The 25195-nt window shown below is 40.2% G+C and overlaps 2 protein-coding genes across 6 annotated transcripts in view; one reads left to right on the top strand and one right to left on the bottom strand.

Annotated features, from left to right (window-relative positions):
- The first annotated feature begins 255 nt into the window (after positions 1 to 255).
- On the top strand, positions 256 to 1351 carry LOC149831926 (uncharacterized). The gene is made up of 5 exons (XM_090012286.1): positions 256 to 294; positions 382 to 494; positions 605 to 730; positions 818 to 1092; positions 1200 to 1351. The coding sequence occupies exons 1-5, from the start codon at positions 270 to 272 to the stop codon at positions 1330 to 1332; spliced, it is 672 nt and encodes a 223-aa protein (XP_089868412.1). The 5' UTR covers positions 256 to 269; the 3' UTR covers positions 1333 to 1351.
- Positions 1352 to 10937: 9586 nt separating this feature from the next.
- SETH2 (UDP-Glycosyltransferase superfamily protein) overlaps positions 10938 to 25195 on the bottom strand; it is a 32462-nt gene continuing 18204 nt past the window's right edge. For 2 of the 5 annotated variants that reach the window (XM_090012283.1, XM_090012285.1), the window contains 2 exons: positions 23988 to 24078; positions 23487 to 23769 (listed from right to left, as the gene is read on the bottom strand). In XM_090012283.1, coding sequence (XP_089868409.1) covers positions 23680 to 23769; positions 23988 to 24078 — 181 coding nt within the window. In that variant the 3' untranslated portion in view covers positions 23487 to 23679. Of the gene's footprint in view, positions 11006 to 21341; positions 21658 to 23486; positions 23770 to 23987; positions 24079 to 25195 lie in introns of those variants that run through there. The other 3 variants (XR_016433065.1, XR_016433064.1, XM_090012284.1) reach the window with 3 other exon arrangements.

Below are 25195 nucleotides of genomic sequence, written 5' to 3'. Positions count from 1 at the left end.
TTTCACACAGTGATGAGAGAGAAAAAGTCAGAGGAAACATACACCAGACAACTCCTCTATAAACTCTGGAAATGATGCATTCAATTTCAGAAACCTTTGATCCCTGACAGGCATCACAAAACAGAAAACAAGGGAACAGCCAGAAAATCTTTGAGTATCTGATCAAATCGATTGCAATGTATAAGTTGCTGCCTCATCAGAAAAATGAGAAAGCCAATCATGGTCATCAGGGAATCACCAGCACTTCTTCACAGGTCCCATCTGAGTTCATGGAAGAAGCACTGTTTGCAGGAGGTAAGTGTTTGAATGACTTAAAATTATGCCTTTTCTTCAGAATGTTTATTGGTCTTGACCGTCATTTTTATTGGTGAATTATGATAGGAAGTTTTTGGACAGTTGAGGCAGCATTTGGGTGTGTGGATGGAGTTCTCACGACATCAACTGGTTATTATGGAGGCACCCTAAGGAAGCCCACCTACAGAGGAGTGCAAAATGTAAATTTTTTCTGCTCAGTAACAAGAAATTGAGAATTCTAGACAGAATCACTACAAAAGATGTTTTTTTTTCAATAAAAGTGTGCAATCCCCAGGTTCATCTTTTGCAGGTCTCTAACGCAAATACAGGCCACACGGAAGCAGTCAAGGTGGTTTATGACAAGAGAATTGTCTCATTTGGATCTCTCTGTGAGGTCTTCTGGGATGCACACGACCCTACAAGCAAAGAGTTCTTGGTATTCCTTCCCTCTATTTTTATCTTGTTTACTACATTTTTCACCATTCATTCATCATCATTGACTTGAAATGAATTTGGTTATCAGCAATTTGGACTCAGAACACATCTCAGATCTGCAATCTTTTACGCGAATCAAGAGCAAAGAAAAGAAGCTATGAAATCAAAGGTCAGACGGCAGATGCAGCTAAACAGAAGAATAGTTACAGTCATCCTTCCAGGTTACTCTTCGGATTTCTTTCTTGCAGAGAATTGCCATCAGAAATACTATTTGCAGAAACACCACATCAGGCTTTGTGAATGTCTCAATCTAAGAAGCACAGAGCAGTTTACAGATTCACATGCTGCCTGCAAACTCAACGGGTAACCATTTTATTGAAATTTCGTTTCTTTCTCAATGTTGGTGTAATTGCAATCATTGGAATAATGGAATCTATACCAGATAATTGATAGATGTTTTTTCCATACAGATTGTTGGGTGGAAAAGCTATTGATGTCAACAAACAAAAAGATAAGTTGAGAAGGTTTATAGATAGTACTGATATTTCTAAGGATGCGAAGGATATTTTGGAGGGCATTCTTCAAAGCTGGAGAAGAAGCTGATTGATATGCCTCCTTTACTTTTCAGAAGTTGTTCTTTTTGGGTGGAAACAATTTTTCTTCCTCCTTCAAGTAGTAATAGAGTAGTGGAGAATAAAAATGAATATAGTTCATGAACTTGGTCAGGTTTAACATGATCTCCAAATGTACACTAAAGACTTTTCAATTAATAAGTAGCCATTAACTCTTCTTTCAAAGGCATGGCACAGTTTTTTTTGGATCAAAATGCATAGGATTATGTCCCAATAATTAAGAGAAATAGCTGATTTGCAGGATATCTCATAAATATGATGTTTCAAGTTATTGCAGTTTTATTTCAACAAGTTTCTAAGACTATAAAATCTCAACAATATCAAGATAATTAAAATATCATTTATAAATGTCATGAATTTTATCTAGATCTTATATTAATTTTATATTTTAGTGTGTGTATGCATCAATATATATATATATATATATATATATATATAGAGAGAGAGAGAGAGAGAGCCGAAAGTAATTCAACATTACCACTCATGAAGATCAACAAAATGTTGAACCCATGAACTGAACAAGAACAAAAGCCAAAACAAATAAAGAAAGCACAAGAGAAAAGAACATTAGACAGATAAAATGGGCTCACGCCGGAGCCGCTTGCCCAGATTGCGACAAAGGATAGGTAGCATCAGCAGGAGGGAGTAAAAGATCACTAAGATGCATACGCAAGATCGCATAAACATCTATCAAGATTTTATGTACCAGGTTTTGAATGTTAACTCGAATATGACGAAAATGAGCATCGTTTCGCGCCATCCAAACAAACCACCAAGAAGTAAGCAACCACGTCCGCCAGATGAACCTCCACCTCTTGCTGCGCCTAATACAAACCGGCCCCAAGATCAGATCTAGCGCAAATGACTCCTTAACAAATACTTCCGGATGCCTCCAGGTCCTGCTAAAGATTTCCATAAATATTGGGCAAGACCAGAACAAGTGAAACGTAGATTCTTCTGCAGCTTGACAAAGCACGCACCAACTCGGGAGTTGAATGCCCCACTTCTTTAAATTACTGTGGGTCTGGATCCTATCGTGCAAAATTAACCAAGCCAGGACTCGAGAACGGGGGGAAGGACCATTCGCCCAAAGCACATCCTCGGGCAACCAATCAGCCCCTCGCGGTAGCAACGATCTATAGACTTTTTTGGTGAGAAACTCTCCGCTTGGTGCCAACGCCCACTGCAACCACTGACCAAAATTTTTGAAGACCTCAAAATGGTCTCTAAAGCAGGCTAAAGCCCTCAACCACGATTTACGCAAGTGCGAGAGCGCCAAACCTCGGGTTCCCAGACGAACCGGAATAAGATTTAGCAAGAAGAAAACTAGCACAAGGGTTACCCGGTTGGTGGGCCAACTAACATTGTTTGGTGACAAGAACAATGCTTCGCAGTCTGGGCACCAGAATACCTAAACCACCCATACGCCGAGGTAGTACCACCGAATGCCAACCAATCAAGTGACGCTTACCTTTGAGTTTACACCCAGACCATAGAAAGTCTGCCAGCAAGCGCGTCGGCTGCTTCTCTACTCCCACAGGCATCACAAACAGAGACATGAAAAATTCTGGAATAGTTGAAAGAACATGTCTGACTAAGGTTAGACGTCCAGCGCTAGAAAGATAAGACGACTGCCACGAAAGCAATTTGCGCTTCACTTTTTGAAGAGTCGGAGCCCAAGCCGCTGAAGAGAGGGGCTTCACTTGTAACGGCAAGCCAAGGTACATAATAGGCAAGTCAGAAGTAGTGCAATTAAAAATTCTCTTTCCAGCTGCAAGCATATTGGCATTAACATTGAATATGGTAATAGAGCATTTGGTCTCATTTAGAGAAAGCCCGGACATGGAGAGAAAGAACTGAATGATAAGCTTGAACCTAAGCATCTGTTGAACATTTGCACGATAAAAAATGATCATATCATCAGCATAAGTAAGAATATGACCCGGGAAGTCGGAAACCTGCAAAGGATCAATGAAACCCGATACAACAGCCCGCTTAAGCAAGACCACAAGACCCTCAGCAACTGCATTGAACAACAAAGGTGATAGGGGGCACCCTTGCCGCAAACCCCACCCTAGCTTCAACCGGTCTCCTCTAATACCATTGATATTTAACATGGCCTGGGCATTTGAGACTAGCTCTCTCACCCAACTAGAAAAACAACGACCAATACTGAAATTTGCTAACATTAGAAATAAGAATGGCCAATGCACAGAGTCAAAAGCTTTATGAAAGTCTAATTTAAGGACAAAGTAAGGTTGACCGCTATGCTGCAAGGAATGGACCACCTCGGATGTCATGATGAATGAGTGTTGGACCCTCTTATTACATATAAAGGCGAACTGAGAGTCTGAAAAAATTTGGTTAGCCACCAATTTCAGCCTATTCGCCAAAACTTTGGCAAACATCCGATAGAGAGCACTCATAACTGAGATTGGTCGAAATCGAGAAATATCATTGGCCTCGTCATTTTTCAGAATGAGCGAAATAATAGCAACATGCAAATGATAAGGCAGTCTGGAGTTACGATGAAACTCATCAAACATACTCACCACGTCTGATTTAACACAGTCCCAAAAGATTCTAAAAAAGTCGACATGAAACCCGTCAATGCCAGGCGCTTTCCAACCCGACAGATCCTTAATTGCCGAAAAAATCTCATCTTCAGAGAACCTTCTTTGCATAGATCTGGCTTGCTCTGGTTGAATTGAGCCAACTCGAATATTACCAAAGACACCCTCTGCAGTTAACGAAGCAGAATATAAGTCCTTAAAGTATAGCGAGACTGCCGGATTAACGTGCTGATTGAGATAAGAAACACCCTCAATGGAGATAGAAGGAACAACCTTCCTCCTATGACGATGAGAGAGAGAGAGAGTAATGCGCTGGTGCTGCCCCTTTTCTCATTCTGCCTCGTTAAGCCCTATCAAAAATCATAGTTTTTGCATTTTTTTCTCACATCTAACATCATAGATGTGATCTATAGGCTCATAAAAATACTTTTTCTATTGAAAAAACATGATCCAAGAGTCGATTTCGACTAAATCAAGCATGATAAACACATCTAATGGTTCAGATCTATCATAAAACACTTCAACCTATGGGGCAGATCTATCAAAATCGTTATCCACTTAGATTGCCCCCCTTTTTTTTTGAAAGGCAAGCTGGGGTTAGGCAGACCCCCACCAGTTATTATTCAATATACCACTGGGGTTTGAACCTGCAACGTCTCACCATAAGGAGATGTGCATTGACAGCTCCTACCAACCATGCGGAACCCCCATTGGTGACTTAGATTGGCCCTTTTACAGAAAGACAATCCTACAATTTTTGACAAGTTGCACCACACTGATAGAATTAAGAGAAACAGACTAGGTTAACATATCTAAGTCATATGAGGTCCCGTGTCAAGCTGAAGGCCCAGGATCGAATTCTGCTGGCGCATGAGTGCTATTGTTGCTTTACCACGGTTTTTAGGCACAAGGCTGGGTGGTCGTGTCATCAGCCTGGAGTTTTACCTCACAAAGAGGCAGGCCCATCATTAAGTGATCCGGTTCTCAGTGAGGGTTTCCCTTCGTCGTCAAAAAACAAATCTAGGCATTTCCTGGCATCAATGCGCGAACACTATTCTTAAGAAGGTGCAACCCCCTTTGAAATAGACTAGCATGCCCATCAGAATAAATGCCTCACAAGTGATTGGTTTGTCATTTTGAAACAGAACCATCTAGCTACTTCTTTTGTCCTAGAATGATTCATAGTATCTTGCCTTGAATGCTTACTCAAAAAAAAGAAAAAAGAAATCGTGCCTTGATTGCAAATAACTTTAATAATCCTGTTTTTTTTAAGGAAAAAAAAATTGTGCCTTGATTAACAAAAAACTTTCTTAATCCTATTAACTACTTGATGCTATTTTGTTCAAACTACGCCCACCGTCATCATTTGAATCAACAGTAGGATTCTCCCCAGCTTGCCGATCTAAGAAACGTAAGGACCTTAATGTTTTCCTAACTCTGTCAAACATGATCTTTGTTGCCATCCGAAAAGGTGTTGCTCTCTCTCTCTCTCTCTCTCTCTCTCTCTCTCTCTCTCTCTCTCTCTCTCTCTCTCTCTCTCTCTCTCCAGCACTGGCCGTCTAACCTTAATCAGACATGTTCTTTCAACTATTCCAGAATTTTTCATGTCTATGTTTGTGATGTCTGTGGGAGTAGAGAAGCAGCTGACACGCTTGCTGGCAGGCTTTATATGGTCTGGGTGTCAACTCAAGGGTAAACGTCACTTGATTGGTTGGCGTTCGGTGGTCTTACCTCGGCGTATGGCTGGTTTAGGCATTTCTGTGCCCAGACTGCGAAGCATTGTTCTTGTCGCCAAGCAATGTTGGTTGGCCTACCAACCGGATAACCCTTGTGCTAGTTTGCTTCTTGCTAAATATGGGGATCCATCTCTTATCCTGGTTCGTCTAGGAACCCGAGGTTTGGCGCTCTCGCACTTGCGTAAATCGTGGTTGAGGGCTTTAGCCTGCTTTAGAGACCATTTTGAGGACTCCAAAAATTTTGGTCAGTGGTTGCAGTGGGCGTTGGCGCCAAGCAGAGAGTTTCTCACCAAAAAAGTCTATAGATCGTTGCTCCCGCCGGGGGCTGATTGGTTGCCTGAGGATGTGCTTTGGGCGAAGGGTCCTTCCCCCCGTTCTCGAGTCCTGGCTTGGTTAATTTTGCACGATAGGATCCAGACCCATAGTAATTTAAAGAAGTGGGGCATTCAGCTCCCGAGTTGGTGCGTGCTTTGTCAAGCTACAGAAGAATCTACGTTTCACTTGTTCTGGTCTTGCCCAATATTTATGGAAATCTTTAGCAGGACCTGGAGGCATCCGAAAGTATTTGTTAAGGAGGAGTCATTTGCGCTAGATCTGATCTTGGGGCCGGTTTGTATTAGGCGCAGCAAGAGGTGGAGGTTCATCTGGCAGACGTGGTTGCTTACTTCTTGGTGGTTTGTTTGGATGGCGCGAAACGATGCTCATTTTCGTCATATTCGAGTTAACATTCAAAACCTGGTACATAAAATCTTGATATATGTTTATGTGATCTTGCGTATGCATCTTAGTGATCTTTCACTCCCTCCTGCTGATGCTACCTATCCTTTGTCGCAATCTGGGCAAGCGGCTCCGGTGTGAGCCCATTTTATCTTTTCTCTTGTGCTTTCTTTATTTGTTTTGGCTTTTGCTCTTGTTCAGTTCATGGGTTCAACATTTTGTTGATCTCTCTCTCTATATATAATATAACTATTTGGAAGCCATGGTAAATCAACTCATATGCTTACTAGAAAATAACACTCATTGATATCAATTTTGTCTTTCCCACATTCCAACAAAAAAATTTAATTATCTGTGTGTGCTTATTGCGGTAGTATACCACCACAATTTGATGTTTTTTATCTTTTGATGAACTTTACTACCGCACTCTTTATTTATATAGATCTGATAAACATTTTTTTAGAACGAGAAAAAAAGTATTAATAAAAGATCAGGAAAGACGAAGAGAATTCGTCTTGAGAACAAAGAATTTACATGAAGACAGGAGCCCATAAGGCAAAATTAACAAAAGGCCTCAAAAGACAAGGCTCCAACCATGAAATATCCTCACTCCACCAAACAGCTCACGCAGAGTGAAAAGCGTCGGATTGAATAGCATAAAACACACTATGAACATCTGTTTTTTTTCATTGAAGAGTCTGCTGTTTCTTTCCTTCCAGATTTGTCACCAATCTGACTTCAAGCCCATCGCCATTTCTTGGAGAAATTCACAGATGGAGGGCCTATAATCTGCATCCTGAAGCATGATGACTGGTTCAATTACTGGTTAAGGTTCTGCTAGGCCGCTTTAAACAGTGATTGAAAAATGTGCAAAACTAGAATAAATTCTCGGCAACTTCCATATCTTTTTCGAACAAACAACATCGGTTGACAAGATGAATAACCCCATTTCTGTATGCTATCCATGGTGTTAACATGACCAGCCAGCAGAAGCCACGCCGAAAACTGAGACCCAGGCGAAGGCACCTTTAGGAAACTGATCCATTCCAGCGTCCATGCTAGCTGAGTAGCATGATGCAATTATAAATTTGCCATTAGGTGTTAGTGAACTTTAATTTGAAGGCTCTGCTGACATCAGAAGGAATAAGGAATGATAAAAAAAAGCTGTAATGATTTAAGGCGCTTCAGAAAGCCCTTCTTCAAGGAAGCTCCCAACATTAAACAACGACAACCTCTTAATTCATAAACCACCGTGCTGTATAGGGCACGAGACCCCTTTCCAATTTACAAGAACCTTAGCAGGACCCTTTCCACCCCGTAGAAAGTTTGAGAAAATCTTGTTCAATCTCGATTCAAATGTTTTTGGCAGATGAAAAAGGCAATATGATGCAGCATTACTGTTGAGAACGTTGCGAATAAGAATGACCCTCACTGACTTCGAGAGAGATTTTCCCTGACAAGAATCAATTCTTCAAAGAATTTTTTTCTTTCAGTGGACCATGGCGGGGGGGGGGGGAGAGGCTGGAGGGCTGTGGGGGATAAGGTCTCTACCTCTACCCCCATCTCAAAATCCGGACCTCCATCTCTGCCTCCATCCTCGCACCGGTTTGGATTGTAACTTTTATCCCCATTTCATATCCTCCATCCCCGTTTGATGTCCTCCATCAATGGTTCAAACGGAGCGAGGCGGGGCAGGGCCCCATTTGTCCTCGGTCCATTGCCATCCCCAAAGAAGGATTGGGGATGGGGCGGGGTGGGGCAAGGCAGGGATCGGAACGGGGCGAAGCAGGGTGGGGCGAGCGTAAGTCCATCCCCGCATGGGTTTTGATTTTAACCTTCATCCCCTCCTCATGTCCTCAATTCTTGATTCAAACGGGGTGAGGCAGGGTGGAGCCCCGTTACCCAGAAATCCTTCCTAAGAGGCTGGGGCAGAATTTAAGACCCAAGAAGTCTGAAGGAAGTGCCGACGGACTATACCCAAATAAAATTTCTGCGAGACGCACATGGCGCTACTGTAGGTTGATGACGACTAGCTTGCATTTGTTTTCGCTGATATTGAGCCTAGAAACAGTCTCAAAAGCCCTCAGGAGCAACCATATTCTAGCCATTTGTGAGGTGTTGGCATAACCAAATAAAACGTTCATCTGCATATTGAAGTAGCGAAATGTTGTCAAGATCAATCATAGGGAGCTGATCGATGAAACTGGAAACCAATGCCTTATTGAACTACATTGAACAATAGAGGCTAAAGGGAGCAGCATTGTTGGAGGCTGCACTTCATTTGAAAGAAGAAACCTCATTCGCCATTAACGGAGACAACAATTTGAACTGTAAAAACTAACTCCATAATCCAATTTACGAAGGTATTCAGAAGGTCCATCTCGTGCAGACATTGTTGAAGAAAGCCTCAAGTAACCATACCAAAGGCTTTAAAAATATCGCATTTTAAGATGAAAAAAGACTTACCTGACTGTACCAAGGAATGAACCAGTTCATTGGCAATGAACACATAATCGTGAAGGATTCAACCCTTTAAAAAAGCAGATTGACATGGAGAAATGAGAGATGACAACAAACACTTTAACCTACGTTTACTAGATATGTCCTCTGCTTGCGCGATCAAAATAAATTCCGAATGATTAAACTCTTTAAGCATGATACCCCATGGGAAGGAATTCAGAGGCGAACTGCAGAAGATCGAGCTTGCAATCCTCCCAAAATAGCTTGAAAAAGTCCGCATCAGGTGAATTATCTATTTGAATATGCATCTCCGAGATCTCCTGCTCTCATTTGTGAATATTGGCAAAACAGGACCCTACATTATCACGTATCCAGGATTTCATAAATCGTTGCAACACCTGCAGCTTTTGAGAGAGACGGTAGGCAGCCCACTGACCATCAACGTTGCAGGCCCACCTATTCGAGACTGCCTCCAAGAAACCCAAGACCGATAGCCACCAGTCTTCGAATCGAAATTGTTAAGGGTTTTTAGGTCCCTGTTGAACTCCATTAAGATCACCCCATGATCAGAAGCGATTCCAGGGCAGATGGTGATCGTCATATCATGATAAGACTCCATCAAAGACGACGAAGCGATGGCCCAGTTGAGTTTCCAGAGACAAGGCTCCCTACGTTTATTAGACCATGAAAATGCTTGGCCGCTGGAATATCATGAAGGATGCAGCTGTTCATAAATTTGTTAAAATTCCTCATGGTTGATAAGATGGGAAGGTTGCATTCCTCGCAGGACTTTAAGCAACTAAAGTCCCCAATAACGCACCAATGATCTGTAGCTTGGGCAGCCACAGACTCAGTTCTGACCAAAAACGACGTTTCCTAGCCCAAAGCCCAAGTAGTAGGGTCGCAACGGAGCCTTGAGAGAAGGGCCCAAAAAGTTTACAGAAACAGAGTAGCAGTAGTCACCCACATGCTGCAAAGCATCGGTCCAGTCGGAACGCCATATAACTATACCACTGGAAGCCCCAGCCGGTGGTTTAAATGAAAAATTACACCCTCTCTCTAAATGGAACTAGCCCAAGAAGAGTCGATTTGTTGTAGCTTTGATTCAACAACTACCAACACATCGGCACCTAAACATTTCCTCCAGTTTGCGAGAAAATGCTGCCTCTCTCTTGAGTTCAGGCCCCTTGCATTCTAAACAACCACCTTCATTGGTATTGTTAAAGAGAGGCATTCTCCATAGCCCTGCCAGTGACACGGCTGCCATTTGGGCTATCGACAGCAGTTGCAGCAATGACTCTCAAGCTCCTGATCTTTCGCTTCAGTTGGGATAGGCGAGGGTTCTTGCGGCACTCGATAACCTCTCTGAATCCCAAGATCAGATTTTAGATTGTATGAGCTGTTGAATGTCGTTAGCTTTTTCATGGGAAACCAGCACCCCTAACGAGTCCAAGGCCTGTTGAAACGAGGAACCCAAAAGCGATATTTCTGAATCATCATGGCAAGGGCGGTGGAGTTGAGATCAAAGGAGCGGTGAGGGTTGAGGCCGGTATCACTGCAAAGGGAGATTGAAGATGACGATGAGGAGGTAGGTGATAAGGTCCGGTGGGTTTGAAAATGCCATCATTAACGTCTTCGTGGGATATGCTACAAGCTTTGGGAAGGCCACACACCACCTCAGCCAACGTGAGTCTCCCCTGCGAGGGATATGACGGTTCAACTTTCACTTGAGACAACGAACCAGGGGTCATTCCACCTGCAGCTGAAGGTCGAAACGCTCGAAGGTGCTTGGGAAGGATAGGGACTTGAAAAGCACCAATCCTGATCGACGGCGACGATTGGGTAACCTGATCATCTGACCTCGAGGTGTTGCACTCTTGACAGTCCAACATAGAATCTGATGGCCAAACCACACGGGGACGATGACTTCTAGCAGACGGCTTGACCACCAAAAGGTTTTTGGGTTGTATTTCTCTGTACACACCCCATATTTAAAACGTAATTTGCTATGTCTGAAATTGTGTGAGCTGCATTTCTCACACCACCAGTCTCCAGGCCAAGCTGAGATCCGCCTCTCTTTCCAGAGGCAACCCGCATCCAAGGGCCATCGGAAGCCAAGGTACATTCTAAATAAAGGAAGGGAAAGGTCATCGAGGCCCTTTGATGCAAATAGAAAAAACTCGATTAGTGAAGAAAGCTATGTTATGATACTACCGAGATTTAACCACGAAAACAAGAGGAATGAAAACTCAACGATAAACTATTGCATTAATGAAAAATAAATAAATGAATTCAATATTTTCAAATCAAACTCTCCAGCTATGTCATGCATGTCTTCGTTTATTTTATGCAAAGAAGCTATGACGAAATTCATGTTTTCTTTCTAAACTCCCTTCAAGCCTCTTTGTGAACTTCACAGCATTGTGAGCCCAAATCTTTCTTATATTTAAAGAAAAAGAATCCTAATCCTAATAGACTTAAACTACTATTTTGATAAACATCAATAAAGAAAGTAAATGATAATTCTACTAAACTACTAAAATGAGATATAAATCAATTACTAAGATCTGCGGGAGAACCCCACATATAAAAGAATGAACATTTGACCATTCCAAGGAGCCAGCATCAAGACAATCCCTGAGTGTGTGGGACAATTTCAGGAAGAAATCCTGATAAAAAAACCTGAAGTCCTTGAGCCTTAGAACTGCTAGACAGAAGCTCCAACCTTCGACGAAGGTTGAGGAGGAAGCCCTGGTTGATATCCCGTGTTTGTCACAGTATGCGATTTGTTGGGGGACGACCAGTTGTTGCGGGTCTTCTTGAACCACCCTTATCCCAGAACCGTGGAACCCCTCCTACTTCGACCTCTCGATTGCCTTCTCCCAGTCATCGTTCTACGTAACATTTTGATCATATTTGAAATGATGCATTTGTACTAGCTTTCAAAAAAGAAATGTTGTAGATTCCAACTAATGTTTTAGGCCATATTTAAATCATTCGTCATCATGAATTGTGAGCAGTTGGTTTTCACCTTCTCAAAATTTCTCAAAATTTGAATATTGTGCCAAACTTTTTAGTGAATAACATGACATATTAGTGATGATTAAACTTTCTAACATATAGCAAATAAACCATGCTAAACAAATCTATACGATTAGACCTCACACTCCCTGACTCAATCCATGCATGCAAGGAAGAATCTGTACCAGCACATGGTATCATGGACAGAACCAAAATAGACTTTCTCGGAAGATATATTTCTTTTTTTTTGAAAAAGATCGCTGCATATATATTTCATTATACACAAAGATTGCCTGGCAGTTTTGTGATAGGCCTTCATGGAAAAAACAAGTCACTTTTTTTTTTGTATAATCCAAAAGAAAACCCCGCCATCACTGACCGCACATTGGCTGACCTCCCGTGTAGTAAAATCTTTGAGGTCCTCCTGCCCACTGGAAAGTACACTCAGCTTGACATTGCGGCAAGGGATGCACCAGCGGTTTCAAACTGGTGGCGTCCATAAACTTGATAACATTCATAAGTCGCCCCTACCAGATGAGTGGAGCCCTTGTGAGCTACAAGTCAGGTTTTTGGTAATGTGATTTTTGAACACCATCAGTGAAGCACTATCATTTTTATTACTATAATTATTCAAATTGTTCCCTTCTGACTTACTTTGTACAATTATGTCTAGAGTCTGTTTTGTTTTGGTTGAGTCACTACTAACTTTCTTCGAGTCACCCTTACACTTTGGTTCAGGTTGATCAATGTCCTAAAGGGTTAACCCAAAGATCTGAACTGTAATAAGTTTGCGGGCAAAATAGTGAATGAATGCAAATGCGTTGAGCTTTCTTTGTTCACCTTCGTTGTGATTACCTTCAAGTAATTGCAATTTCTCTCTCTCTCTTTCTTCTCTTTCGCTCTCTTGCACTCTCTATACTCAAAGCTTTCACGACAGCAAATGAGCGACCGGATAGACTTGCGACAGTAAGGAAGGACCATCGCGCCGCACTGACCTACTGAAGAATTAAGCCCATGATAAATTGACATCAGAGCAGAAAGATTCACGAAGACCTTGCTATCACTACAAGAAAAATATGAATTAGCGACGGACACTATCCGTCGCTAATCTGTCGCTAAATAGTTTAGCGATGAATTGGCGACGGATTAGTGATAGATAGCATCCGTCGCATAATCCTAGTCGCTAATTAGCGATAGAACTTATCTGTCGCTACATCCATCGCTAATTTGCGACAAATTAGCAACAGACATGATCCGTCACGAGTACATCATAATTTTAAATTAGCGACGAATATTATCCGTCATGAGTCTGTCACTATTTTAAATTAGCGATGGATAATATTCGTCGCTAATCCATCGCTAAATTTTTAAAAAAAAAAATTTAAAAAAAATTGCTCCCTGTCGGGCGGTATTCCGGAAAAAATATGTCGGACTTGTACCGCACCACACATGCATTGTACCCAAGCGGCCCGGCCCGCCACTGTGGGGACTTTTGCACAAAACCGGCATGCTCTCCGGCGTGCTCTCTGGTGCGCTCTCCGACGGAGGCGGCGATCAGCGAGGTGATCGTCCAGACGATGCGCAACTTCAGTCCGTCATTCATGTAAAATGACTCCGGGATGCCTCCTTGGTCCTCAGAGCCGCAATTGGGGTCCCTCTCAGCTTCAATGGCGGGATCGATGGAGAGATCATAGCCAGCAGGGGGCACCGGCGGAAGGAGGGGATGATGAGGATGGTGCAACTCTTGAGTGAGCTCCCAAACTCGGCCTTCCACTTGAGGAGGGCGCCGTCGTCGATGCCGAGCTTGCCGTCAGGGAGCTCGATGCAGAGCCGGCGGAGCTCCTTGAAGGAGCGGAGGACCTCGCAGGAGGAGTGGTGGGAGACGGTTTAAATAAAAAAAATTGAACGAGGAGAGAGGGAAAATTTCGCACCTCAAATGGGATGGTTTAAATAAAAAATTAGTGAGGGATTAGCGAGAGAATTTTTCTGTCACTAATTTGTTGCTAATTAGCGACGGATTAGCGAGGGAAAAATTCCCTCACTAATCCCTCGCTAATTAGTGACAGATTATCTACAGAATAATTCCCTCGCTAATTAACATTTTTTCTTGTAGTGTTTGGCGATGGAAAAATTTCGTCGCTCATTAGCGATGAAATTATGAGGGAGATATTTTCGTCGCTAATTTTGCAAATATTTTGAATGTTAGCGATTGATAGTTTTCTCTCGCTAATCTGTCGCACATTTGCGATAGAAAAAATCCATCGCAAATGTTTGTCGCTAATCCACGTTTCTCTTGTAGTGTATTCATTGTGTGCGTCACTGAAAAGGACAATGATAGTTTATCTTAATTACGCAAATTTAATCAACTGAAGTATTGTTGACCGAGCACAAAAGCAATATGGTGGCAGGATGGTATGAGACATCTTTATCATGGTAAGTAGAAGTATAAGATTATTATTCGATTGGCTAAAGGAACATAGACAAGCCAAAAAGATTTGCACCTTTGGGTATGAGACTCAACTAAACTTCTAAATTTTCTTTCGAAATTATGGGTTTGCGGAGTGCCCACATTGAGCAGAATGCTCGTTGTTTTGGTCCCTTGAGTTGGCAGATCCTCTATAAATTGTGTGTATAAAAAAAAGTTATTGTTTGTGACTCGTTAGTTTCTACGATAATATTTTACTGACTCTGAGAGAGAGTTACAACATGCTAGCTTTGGAAGGAGAGTTACAACATCAGGCCAAGGTGCCCTTGTGAAGATGAGTGTCTAGAAAGAAACTTTGAAGAACTACGTTGGGGTGATATGCAAGGTGTTCCCCAAATGAGGACTAATTTGGACCATTGAAAAATTGCAAGTTAGTGCTTAAGGGAGTTGATATCCTTGCAACACATGTTGGCGGTCGTCTTTCTTTGTGAGGACCACGAAGGGCTTGAAATTGCCCTTGCTGGGGTTGGGAGACACCCCAACCATGAGCATAAAGATGGCAAGTTTGTCATGCGAGTGAGGATGACCTGCTTGTGTATGAGACTGCAATGGGGTCTCACGAACAGATAATGCTCGATATTGATAAAGCAAAAGATCGTTGTCTAAGTGATCGAAGATGCGTTAAGGAATAAAACTTGATGTGTTAAAGGTTGCGACGATGGTAGATGTAAACCAGAACAAGTTGAGTAAGCTAAAGAAAAAGAGTAAACCAAAGATAAGTACAAAAAAAAATTGGCATATCAGTGAAGACTGTGTTCTTACCTACACTAGCATTGTCGATGACAACAATGGTTTTGGGTGAGAGAGAATGTTCGAGGCCGATCTTTCAGAATAGGACATATGTAGTGTGAAACTCTACTGAGTAAAAAATACATCGAGTGTAAGAATGTGTGGTATATATGTGTTCACTTGATCGGTGACGTGTGGTGGTAGCATGACATATGATAGGTATCAGTATCATCGTTAGTGCGTCATTGTATAGCGGCACAGACGTGGAGCATTGTTTGGTTAAGCAGTGTCAGTAGATCAGGCAATGTTGCTTTTGGAGATTTGGTTAAGAACCTCTTGGCTTACAAGATATGTCTCACGCATAGCGGTTGGATGTACGGAGGTACGTGTGGGTTAGGGCTAATTCCCTTAGGGATCACCTTAGGTGGTTTCAACCGAGTATGGTGACTCAGGGCTAGGCAAGTGAATGCATAGGCGCAGGTGAATGAGTCTGGGTGGTGCTCTTTGCTATAGTGTTCAATCATCAATTGGTCTTCGGACTGGGGGTTGCAAGGTCTTGTTCCTTCGGTGACAAGGTTTTGTTGTGTCGTACGTATGAAGTCGCAATACACTTCATGGCACGCAAGGCTAAGGCAAAGTTTGTGCCTCTTTCAGAAGTGATAGCTGGCATGAAACAGTAGTGCACTAAGCGGCATGGACTACGTAGAAACACACATTTGAAAATATGCTTGATCAAATTCCGTTAAGCAGCTACGCACGAGGTGGTGCGCAGGGCCAATAAAAATGATTCAACATATGAAAAAGTGTCGTTACACAGACTAGCCATTAAGCTAGCCAGCTTGAACAACTTGGCATGTCGTGGGTTTGCGAAGCATTCTATGCCCGTGACAGAGCAATAGAAAGGCTTGCGATGGTAAGGACTGTCACGCCGTACTGATTTATTGAAAAAAGTAAGCCTAACACAGACAATACTCTTTTTATTACGATTTTGTCTATATTCTTTGGCAAGTAGGAGAGTCAGTGCATGCAAATGAAGAGAGAGAGAGAGAGTACTTGTGAACAATTGTCAAAGATTGATGACCTTTCTTCTCTGTAAGGTGATCTGCGTGTCTTTCTAATTAGTATATGTGTTGTAAAATATGAACGAATTGGTGATGCAGTTACATTTGTAGATAATTCCAAACATTTTCTTATTTTTTCATGATGGTGCATGACATTTAGCCTTACGAAGGCACTTTGGATCCAATTCACGATAATCATGTGTTTCATATATGACCATATTGTCATATTTCTTTTCCATGAAATTCTGCTGGTCCAAAAAGCAATATGCAATATGATGCTCACTGTTTTGGCAATTAAACTTGAGTGCAACATGTTCAGAAATTAGTTGCAACCGCAAGGAGTGTGCAGGGAACTGGTCCCCTTTAAAGCATTGCGCATTAATATAGGTTAGCTCACAGTCACATACATCTGCTAAAGTAACCCCAAAGGATCGACCACGTAGTCTCAGGTTCAGAATAAGGAGGTCCCCGATCGAGTTTCATGCCACCAGAAGGCAACCATAGGTATGGTAAGCTAACACCAGCATGGCTAGGTCTCCGATCGCAGGTGCAGTTTCTCCACTTAAAGCCTCAACTGAGCTAAGTTGTTGAAAATGATTTTTTTTATGACAAGGAGCCCTTGTCGAAGCGAGGAAAACCCTGGGTGGGGGCCCACGATCACCCTGCCTTATGTGGCCCACCTCTGAAAGCTACGGACACACCCATGAGCCAGAAAGCTTTGATCTGGTGCCTTCATCTCAGAACCCTCACAACCACTCAACTATGTGGTGTACTATGCCAATTCTTGGCCTTGAGTTGCAGAGAGCTCTTGGTAATTTTAGAAAGAATAAGGCTACAGACTTAACAGTTTATATATCTTCTCCTGTATCCATTTTTAAAACTGACGGCGCATGGATAGAGAGGTCTATTCCTGCCCCGAGTTTGAGGCCTTGTATGGGAACTCCCTCCTCAAGGCAAAGAGGAAGCTCCCTAGTGATAAAGAAGATGATTAAGATGGGTGTCATCCAATGGAGCATCCTGAGCCCACATGGTTTCAAGATAGATCATGACACCAAGAGAAAAGGATCAAGAAACATATTCCTTCTTGTAATCAAATGAGCTTTATAAATAAACCTCTCATCTCTAAAGAAAAACATTGAATAGAGAGAAAAAAAATACTGTGGACGTAAGCACGGCTGACCGAACCACGTAAAATAGTGTGTGCATGTGTTTGCGTTCTTAAATTTCAACTTGCGTAAGATCTGATCCAACGTCAAATCCATTCTCTTTTATGGTATCAAAGCTATGGGCTGCTAAGACAATCAGCCTCTCTTGTGTTGCCTTCCTTGTTGGATCCTCATGAGGTGCAAGCTTTGTCAAGTGAGTCCTGTTTGTGTGTTTTTTGTATGCACAATTAGGGTTACACAATGAGTCGAGCTAGCTCGAGTTTGTCTCAGGCTTGACTTGTTTAAACCCGACTCAAACTCGTCCAAGTAAGTAAATGAGTAATTAAGCTCAATTAGCCCGATGAAGCTCAACTAATAGATTTATATGGAGACTAATTTTAGGATATGTATTGTTTTTGTTGACTTCTAATCACAAAACCTGCCTTTAGCTAAGTGGGTAACGTGTACGCGGGAGGTCTTGGGTTCAAATCCCAACCTCTATGCAATTAATTTTTTTAAAATGTAAGTTAATGCAGCTCAAGCCGAGCTGAGCTAGGCTCAAACTCGAGCCGAGTTTGTACATAACTTTTCAAGCTCGACTCAATTTGAGTTGAGCTTTTTGAGACTTGGCTCAGCTCGAGCCCGGCTCGTGTGCACTCTTATGCACAGTTGAGGTTATGCATACCTCAGGCATTGAAAATTAGTTATTTGGAGTTGTGCTTATGGGAGTGTGCTCCCCCTTGTCTTGGGTTCAAATCCCACCCTCTATGCAATTGTTTTTTTTTTAAATGTAAGCTAATGCGGCTCGAGCCGAGTTTCTACATAACTTTTCAAGCTCGGCTCAATTTGAGTTGAGCTTTTTGAGACCAAGCTCGTGTCGTGTACACCCCTACGCACAGCTGGGGTTGTGCATACCTCGGGCATTGAAAATTAGTTATTTGGAGTTGCGCTTGTAGGAGTGTGCTCCCCTTTGTCTTGGGATCAACCTTAGGTTCTCGAAGTTCGTGTGCCTATCGTCATGAGTTCCTCATCTACGTCTACATCATCATCCATGGCTATATTCTTGGTTCTCAATGTCACAATCTAGTGGAACACCTTCTTGAGCTTTGTTTCGGTAAAACTTGATCACAATAATTATTTGTTGTGATGATCTCAGATTGAATAAGTTATGTTTAGTCAAAATTTGATTAAATTTGTTGATGGTTCATGCTCCAAAGCAATATTTAAGTGTGACTAAAGAAGGTGAAACTCGTCCTATAAATCTTGAATATCTTGTGTGGAAAAGGTCTGATCAACTGGTCCTAAGCTGGATCAAGGCTACTGTGACTGAGAGTGTGCTAAGTCAAATTGTTAGAATCTCCAATGCTAGAGATGTGTGGATAGCTCTTAAGAAAGCTTATGCTTCTCAATCTAGCCTTAGATTCGTAAAAATGAAGAAAGATCTCCAAGATGTTAACAAGGGAGAAAAATTCATGACAATATTAATTCATGTTATTTTTTTTGTCGATTCTCTAAGTATTGTTAATGAAATCATGATTAATGATGATTTGGTGCATTGTACCTTAAATGACTCACTCATGAATATGAGAGCTTTATTACCACTATTACTATGCTTGATAAGTTGTCATCTTTTAATAAATTATATGATATGTTGTTAAATCAAGAAAAAAATATCCAGTTGATAAGTCAGAGATCCTCTCAAGACTCTACGACCTTCTTTGCTCAACAAGGCAAAGATCATAATTAGGTTTTTTCAGGATATTTTAGAGGAAGTAGAAGTAGCGGCAGAGGCAAAAATTCTAAAAATGTTGATGGTCATGGTCATGGTTTTCTTACAGAAAATAATTAGGTCAGACTTAATCATAATAAGGAAAAAGAAAATTCAAATCAGCAGAGTTATTTAGCAGTTTTGTGGCCAAAGAAATCATACCATAAAACAGTATCAGGATATTTCTAAAGTTTTTACTGTTTTCTTAAACATGTCCTCCGTTGAAAACTCTAACTGGTACTCAGATACAGGCGCCACCCATCATATGACAGCAAAAGAAGAGGGTATGACAGATATGGTGGAATATCAAAGTTCATATTCAGTTATCGTTGGTAATAGTGTTAATCTCTCTATATCCACGACATGTAATATAAAACTCTCCTCGAAAGATAGGTCTTTTATTCTAAGAGATGTTCTTGTTCTTCAAGTCAAGAAAATTTTACTTTATATTGATCGATTTATACATGATAATAATTGTATATTTGAATTTCACTCCACATGTGTCTATATTAAGGATCTGAAGAATAGGGCTACCCTCTTAAAGAGACAAAGTGAAGACTATACATCTGAAACCAAGAACACGAAGAACAAAGGAAAGGAGTAGGGACGTTTCATGCTTAGAAAGATACTTCCTCTGACATATAGCATTGCAGGCTCGAATATCCTAATATTTTTACCTGAAAATAAACTGCATTTTATTTTATTTATGCTCTAGTTGCATGCTTGACAAACTCACAAATTACCTTTTAGTTTATCTAAGACTGTTGACCTAATAGTTTATATATTTTTCCTTGCATCCATTTCTAAAACTGACCCCAAGAGATCATCCACGTGGTCTTGGCTCATGGATAGAGAGGTCTCTTCCTACCCCGAGTTTTGAGGCCTTGTATGGGAACTCCCTCCTCAAGGCAAAGCAGGAAGCTCCCTAAGGGTTGTGGGGGGGGGAGCAAGGAGTTTTGTGCTGTTAGGATAGCAATTGTAGGTAGGCAGGCTAAGACAAGTGCAGCCAGGACTTTGAACTTGGGAGCTATTTCTTTGTGTAATAAACTAAAAAAAAATACATGGCATAAAGCCAATGAATGAATTTCAATATACATTTATGATAACAAAGAAATATGATGTCTATATTATGACAACTAATATCATGCACCAATTAGGCATCCGTATGGAACTCCAGGGGGTCCAATTATACGTTTGCTCTAACCTTCAACTACTTGCAATTGTTGATGCTGCATCAATCAACACCCGCTGGCGCATGGGTTGTTTGTAGCTTTTAGAGGTGGACCACGTAAGGCATGGTGGTTACTTAGTTGTCAAAGGCGCTGCCTGGGCGGCCTAGGTAACCTAGGCGCAACCCCACCACTTGGGCGATCAAGTCTGGGCGGTGGGACCCTATTTTGCCACCTAGGTTGTCACCACTTAGGCTTTTTTTTTGAATTTTTTTTTTCAAGATTTTTTTTTCGAAGACATATCATTTGTTGTCTTCTTCGAAGGGGAGAAGAAGAATTTAGAAAATACAACTTATGTGTTTATTGCTTGTATTATGTCTATTGTTGAGAAGAATAAGAAGACATTATTTGTCTGTTGTTTGTATTATGTCTATTGTTGTTATTTTTTTTGTATTCATGACTTTATTTTTTGTGTATTATTCATTTACATTGTTAGTTGTATGGTTTGTTTATTCAATTGTTAATTTGTTTGAGAAGGTTAAGGTTATGTAATATAATTGTTTTGCAGTGTTCAATGACATATTATTTGTTTATTGCTTATTATTGATTGATTTTATGTTGTATACATGTTTCTTATTATATTTTTTTATGTTTTTTTTAATTTTTTAATTTTGGGTATTGCCTAAGCCTTTTTAGGGGTTCACCGCCTAGGCTCCGCCTATCTCCTATGACAACTAAGGCTGGTTGTGCAGCCTCACCTGGGATTTTCATTGCTTTGGTGAGGGTTCCTCATCATAAAAAAAATCAATCAACACAATTCTAACAAGTGCTTTAAGACTCGAAAATCAATAATTTGTGTAAAACATCCATTTTTCATATAAATTTGAATATTATTTGTCCTACACATTTGGGATGATATGAAGGACCTATTAAGGTCATTTGATAATGTCACTTATAATATCTAACTATAAAGTCATGGTGCAACCTAGCTAGATAAAGAGATTCAGAGCAAAGAGAACACACAAGATGATAAATTAACATGGTTCGGCTGGGCCAGTTTTCACTATATTCAAAGGAGGAGAAAACAGGAAAATATATACAATGATAATGGCTGCAGAGGAGCCAAAGAGATAGAGCAGAAGCAGATGGATATCAGCAGTTACAAGAGATGATGAGCAAGATAGACATTCACCCAGTGGAAACAAAAGCCTGCCAAAACCAGTCCTTAGGTCACGTTGCATGAGATTTCATTTTCTCATTTTTACCTTTTTCTTAGCCTCCATAACTCTCTCTTGACTTACACCTTCTTTCCTTTCTTTTTCTATCTTTCTATGACTCTTTAAACTTGGCCGGAAGCATGGGCCAAGTTTGATCTTCAAGCTGAAAATTTGAGCCTTTGGAAGAGACTTTGTAAAAATATTTGCAAGCCGGCCTGAAGATGACACAAACTTAGTGATAAGGGTATTTTGAGTCATCTTTTCCCACAAGTAATGATAGATGTGTTTTGACCGGCTCTGAAACAAGACTGATTGTCATATATAGTGCACTGAGGTTGTCACTGTTCAAAATTTGATATGGCCTTGCATAACTTTTGATGAAATCCATGGATATTTAAACATGGCCATGATTATGTTCATAATCCGTTGTTCCGATATTGCATGCAACTATGACTTATGCAAGATCTTATCATGATTTTACCAATTTTGGTATCTTATTCTTTTTTTTGCAATAGTCTCTTGAATATGAGGCCTTCAAGAGATAGACCCATTCAATGGAGAAATCACCTAAGGACCCGACAGAGATCGTGGAGCATGCAACACACATGTTTGCAGTAGACCCAACATTGTCACTATATCAATTAGGCAATTTAATATGTGCGGGGACATGCAACCCTATTGAGAGACAATGATTAACCCTCGAGATAGGATTGACTGCATGAATTTTGGTCTTAGACAATCAATGTGTCCTATATTGGTACCGTTAATTTATGTACTAGGTGAGAAAAGTTTTTTTATGCTCGTAATGGTAACTAGCATAAACGCATTATATTAAGTCAAACATCTAGTATTCTTTCAATGTGATCCAAAAAAGTATACTAGTAGATATGGATATATTAAGTCAAAGTCGTGATTTGCCAAACATATTTTTTTAAATCTTGTTTTTTATACATGTTTGTAATTATTATGTTTGTTAAATTTTGTTTTTGTGTCCTTAAAATCTCTACAACCTTTAGTCTTATTTTAAGTAAAAATATCACTTATTCAGGGATGATCTTATCAATTAAAAGTGTGGTTGGATGTTGACATCAACTAAGACTCATTTTCTTGATGGGAGACTAGAGTCCGTACTCTATAAATAGAGGGTCTTACTTTAGGGAGGAGCTATGGAGAAATCCTTCTAGGTAGCCTTGTGCCATGTAGCCAAGAGGCAAGCTCAGGTCCGCCCCATTTAGTATGCTCTTAAACTTAAGGTAGACACAAAAGCTTGAGCCCGATTCTATTTTGACAATGGTTCAAGTTAAAGTAAGTTGATCTAACCCTATGCCCTATGTTTTTCTTTTTCAATCAACATGAATTTGTAAGCTTTGGCCAGCAAAATATTCGATTTCTCTTTCTTTCTTTCTTAATGTCATTATATATATATATATATATATATATATATATATATATATATATATATATATATATAAATTATTCAAATTCATACTTGAATCCTATACATATATTTCGGTTGGATCATACCCGAAATCGGATAGCACTTGTCAGCTTGCGAAAGCCATAACTTTGCAACCGTATATAAGAATTAATGATTTTTGATGCATTGGAAAACTTACCCAATTATTTAAATTTTGTCTTTTTAAGCCAAAAGCATATTTCTTCTCTTTCATGACCGAAATTGCATGACAATCAAACGATTTCTGTTTTGGCAGATTTGGTTGCTTATTTAAATAAGTTTGATCTTATTTTTAATCTTAACTAAAATCGTATTTATGATTATTGATTATAATAAAATGTTTGTTTCTCATTTTAAGTTGCAACGATTATTTATACTCAACGGAACAATGCTCCAAGTGATGATGTCATAGGTAGATATCTTTATTATGACCCATAAACAAACTACCACCAGTAACATAGGCAGGGAACCTATGGTGATCTCTAACGCCCAACAAATGCTTCAAGAAAACATGACCAGGAGTAAAAACATAGAAGATCCACCCTAAAGGCCTAATTTTACAATTATGCAACAAAATGCACCACATAAAAAATAAGCATTTATCAATTAAAAAATAAAACATGAAATAAATAACCTTTTAACTTACCCTAAGGTTTTCATATACTGTTGAAAGATATCAATCAGCACATAGCTATAGAATGTGCATGATAAAAATGGAGTTTATTTCCCATTGTCTTCCCAATTGAGGTTCCATTGGTTGCTTCATCTACCATTTTGACTACTAATTGAGGCTCTCATCGCATTGCCCATCTACATGCCAATGTTCGTATGACGGCAGAAGATCGGGAACCTTTTCTATATCCCCTGATGGCTGATGCAAGAGAACATAATAACAGAAAATAATTAACCATTGTGAATAACTATATACTTAGACTTCTCTACCAATGTAAAACAACTTTCAGAAACATTTAACCATAATTAGCATTCTATTTGCATGTACCAAAGAATAACAAAAGAACAAAAAAACTGCAAAAGAAAAGGTGAATCATCCAATCACTCAAGTGCAGCGCAAGAGAAGACACTATCTACCTGCCACATTTCTAAGAAACACCACAACAAGAAATCTAGAATCATAACCAAGCAAAAGAGTTTTCCTGCCCAAGCACCACACCTGCAGTACCTACATAAAATTAAAGCAGAACAAGCTCTTAATAATCTTAACATATGAAAAGAAAATTAGCATACTTTCAGAAGAATTTATCCATATTAAGCATAAAGATATTTAATAATCTAGGATGAAGAACAAACCCAATTGTATGTCTTCAACTTGTGGTGCTTAGAAGATATTGGAAACTTTGGGAAATGTTGCAGCAAAGCTGTCAACAGATTTGGGTTCAAGCTGGATATAGTTGATCCACATTGTTGTAAACTGATATAGCTAAGATAAAGGCTAACTTGGAAGTGAATGAATTAGAATAGTCTCAAATATAATTGAGACTGAATTGCACATATGATTTCACCCACCTGATCCAGATAATGCATCACAATGAATTCAACCTTGAGATCATGACACCAAAAGTGCATAAATCAATTTTTCAGGACATATTATATTCTACATTCCCATTGATCTAGATACAGGTCTAGGCACAGATGATTGAGACCCTACCCAAACCCAATCACAAGCAAACTTGGTGGGACCAGGAAAATCCTGATGCAATTCTGAATCCAACCTGATGATAAGTTAATAACCCATCCCAGACCTTGTGGAGCACTTAAAGAAAACAGCCTTATTGCATTTGCAGACTACAAAAGCACAATAAATGACTACTATTTTCCATCTACTCTGCAACAAAATACATTATTACATGGAATATGTATTTGTTTGCCTCTCATGATGGAAATGGAGTTCGACACTGTAGAATGATATAGGATGTTGTACCGAACCCTGGTTAGAGAGAGAGAGAGGAGGAAGGGAGAGAGAGAGAGAGAGAGAGAGAGAGACGGCAGCACATACAGAGAAAATTCTAATTCACTTAATCGACATTAGGGCTCTCTCTATGTTAAATAGAGAGAGTCCAAATTAATAAATTACATCCAAGTCCAATATTTAATAACTTTTCAAATAACCTCCAAAACTAAGAAGATTTAACTTTAAACCACCTACTCTCAACACTCCCCCTCAAGCTGGAGCATAGATATCAATCATGTTCAGCTTGTCACAACATTTTGAGAAATTTGGTCTAGCAAGGGGTTTTGTAAACATATCTGCAACTTGATCTTCTGACTTAAGATATTTG

Source organism: Nuphar pumila, chromosome 7 (genome assembly GCF_984573655.1).
Source record: "Nuphar pumila chromosome 7, dmNupPumi1.hap1.1, whole genome shotgun sequence".
NCBI classification, from domain to species: domain Eukaryota; kingdom Viridiplantae; phylum Streptophyta; class Magnoliopsida; order Nymphaeales; family Nymphaeaceae; genus Nuphar; species Nuphar pumila.
Note: the sequence above shows the minus strand (reverse complement) of the source record. Positions and strands in the feature narration are given on the sequence as shown.

Excerpts from the sequence above, each read along its gene's own strand:
- LOC149831926 (XM_090012286.1), top strand. The coding sequence starts at position 270 with ATGGAAGAAGCACTGTTTGCAGGAG. Across the intron at positions 295-381 it reads AGAAGCACTGTTTGCAGGAG|GAAGTTTTTGGACAGTTGAG; the intron begins GTAAGTGTTTGA and ends GAATTATGATAG. Across the intron at positions 495-604 it reads CCTACAGAGGAGTGCAAAAT|GTCTCTAACGCAAATACAGG; the intron begins GTAAATTTTTTC and ends CATCTTTTGCAG.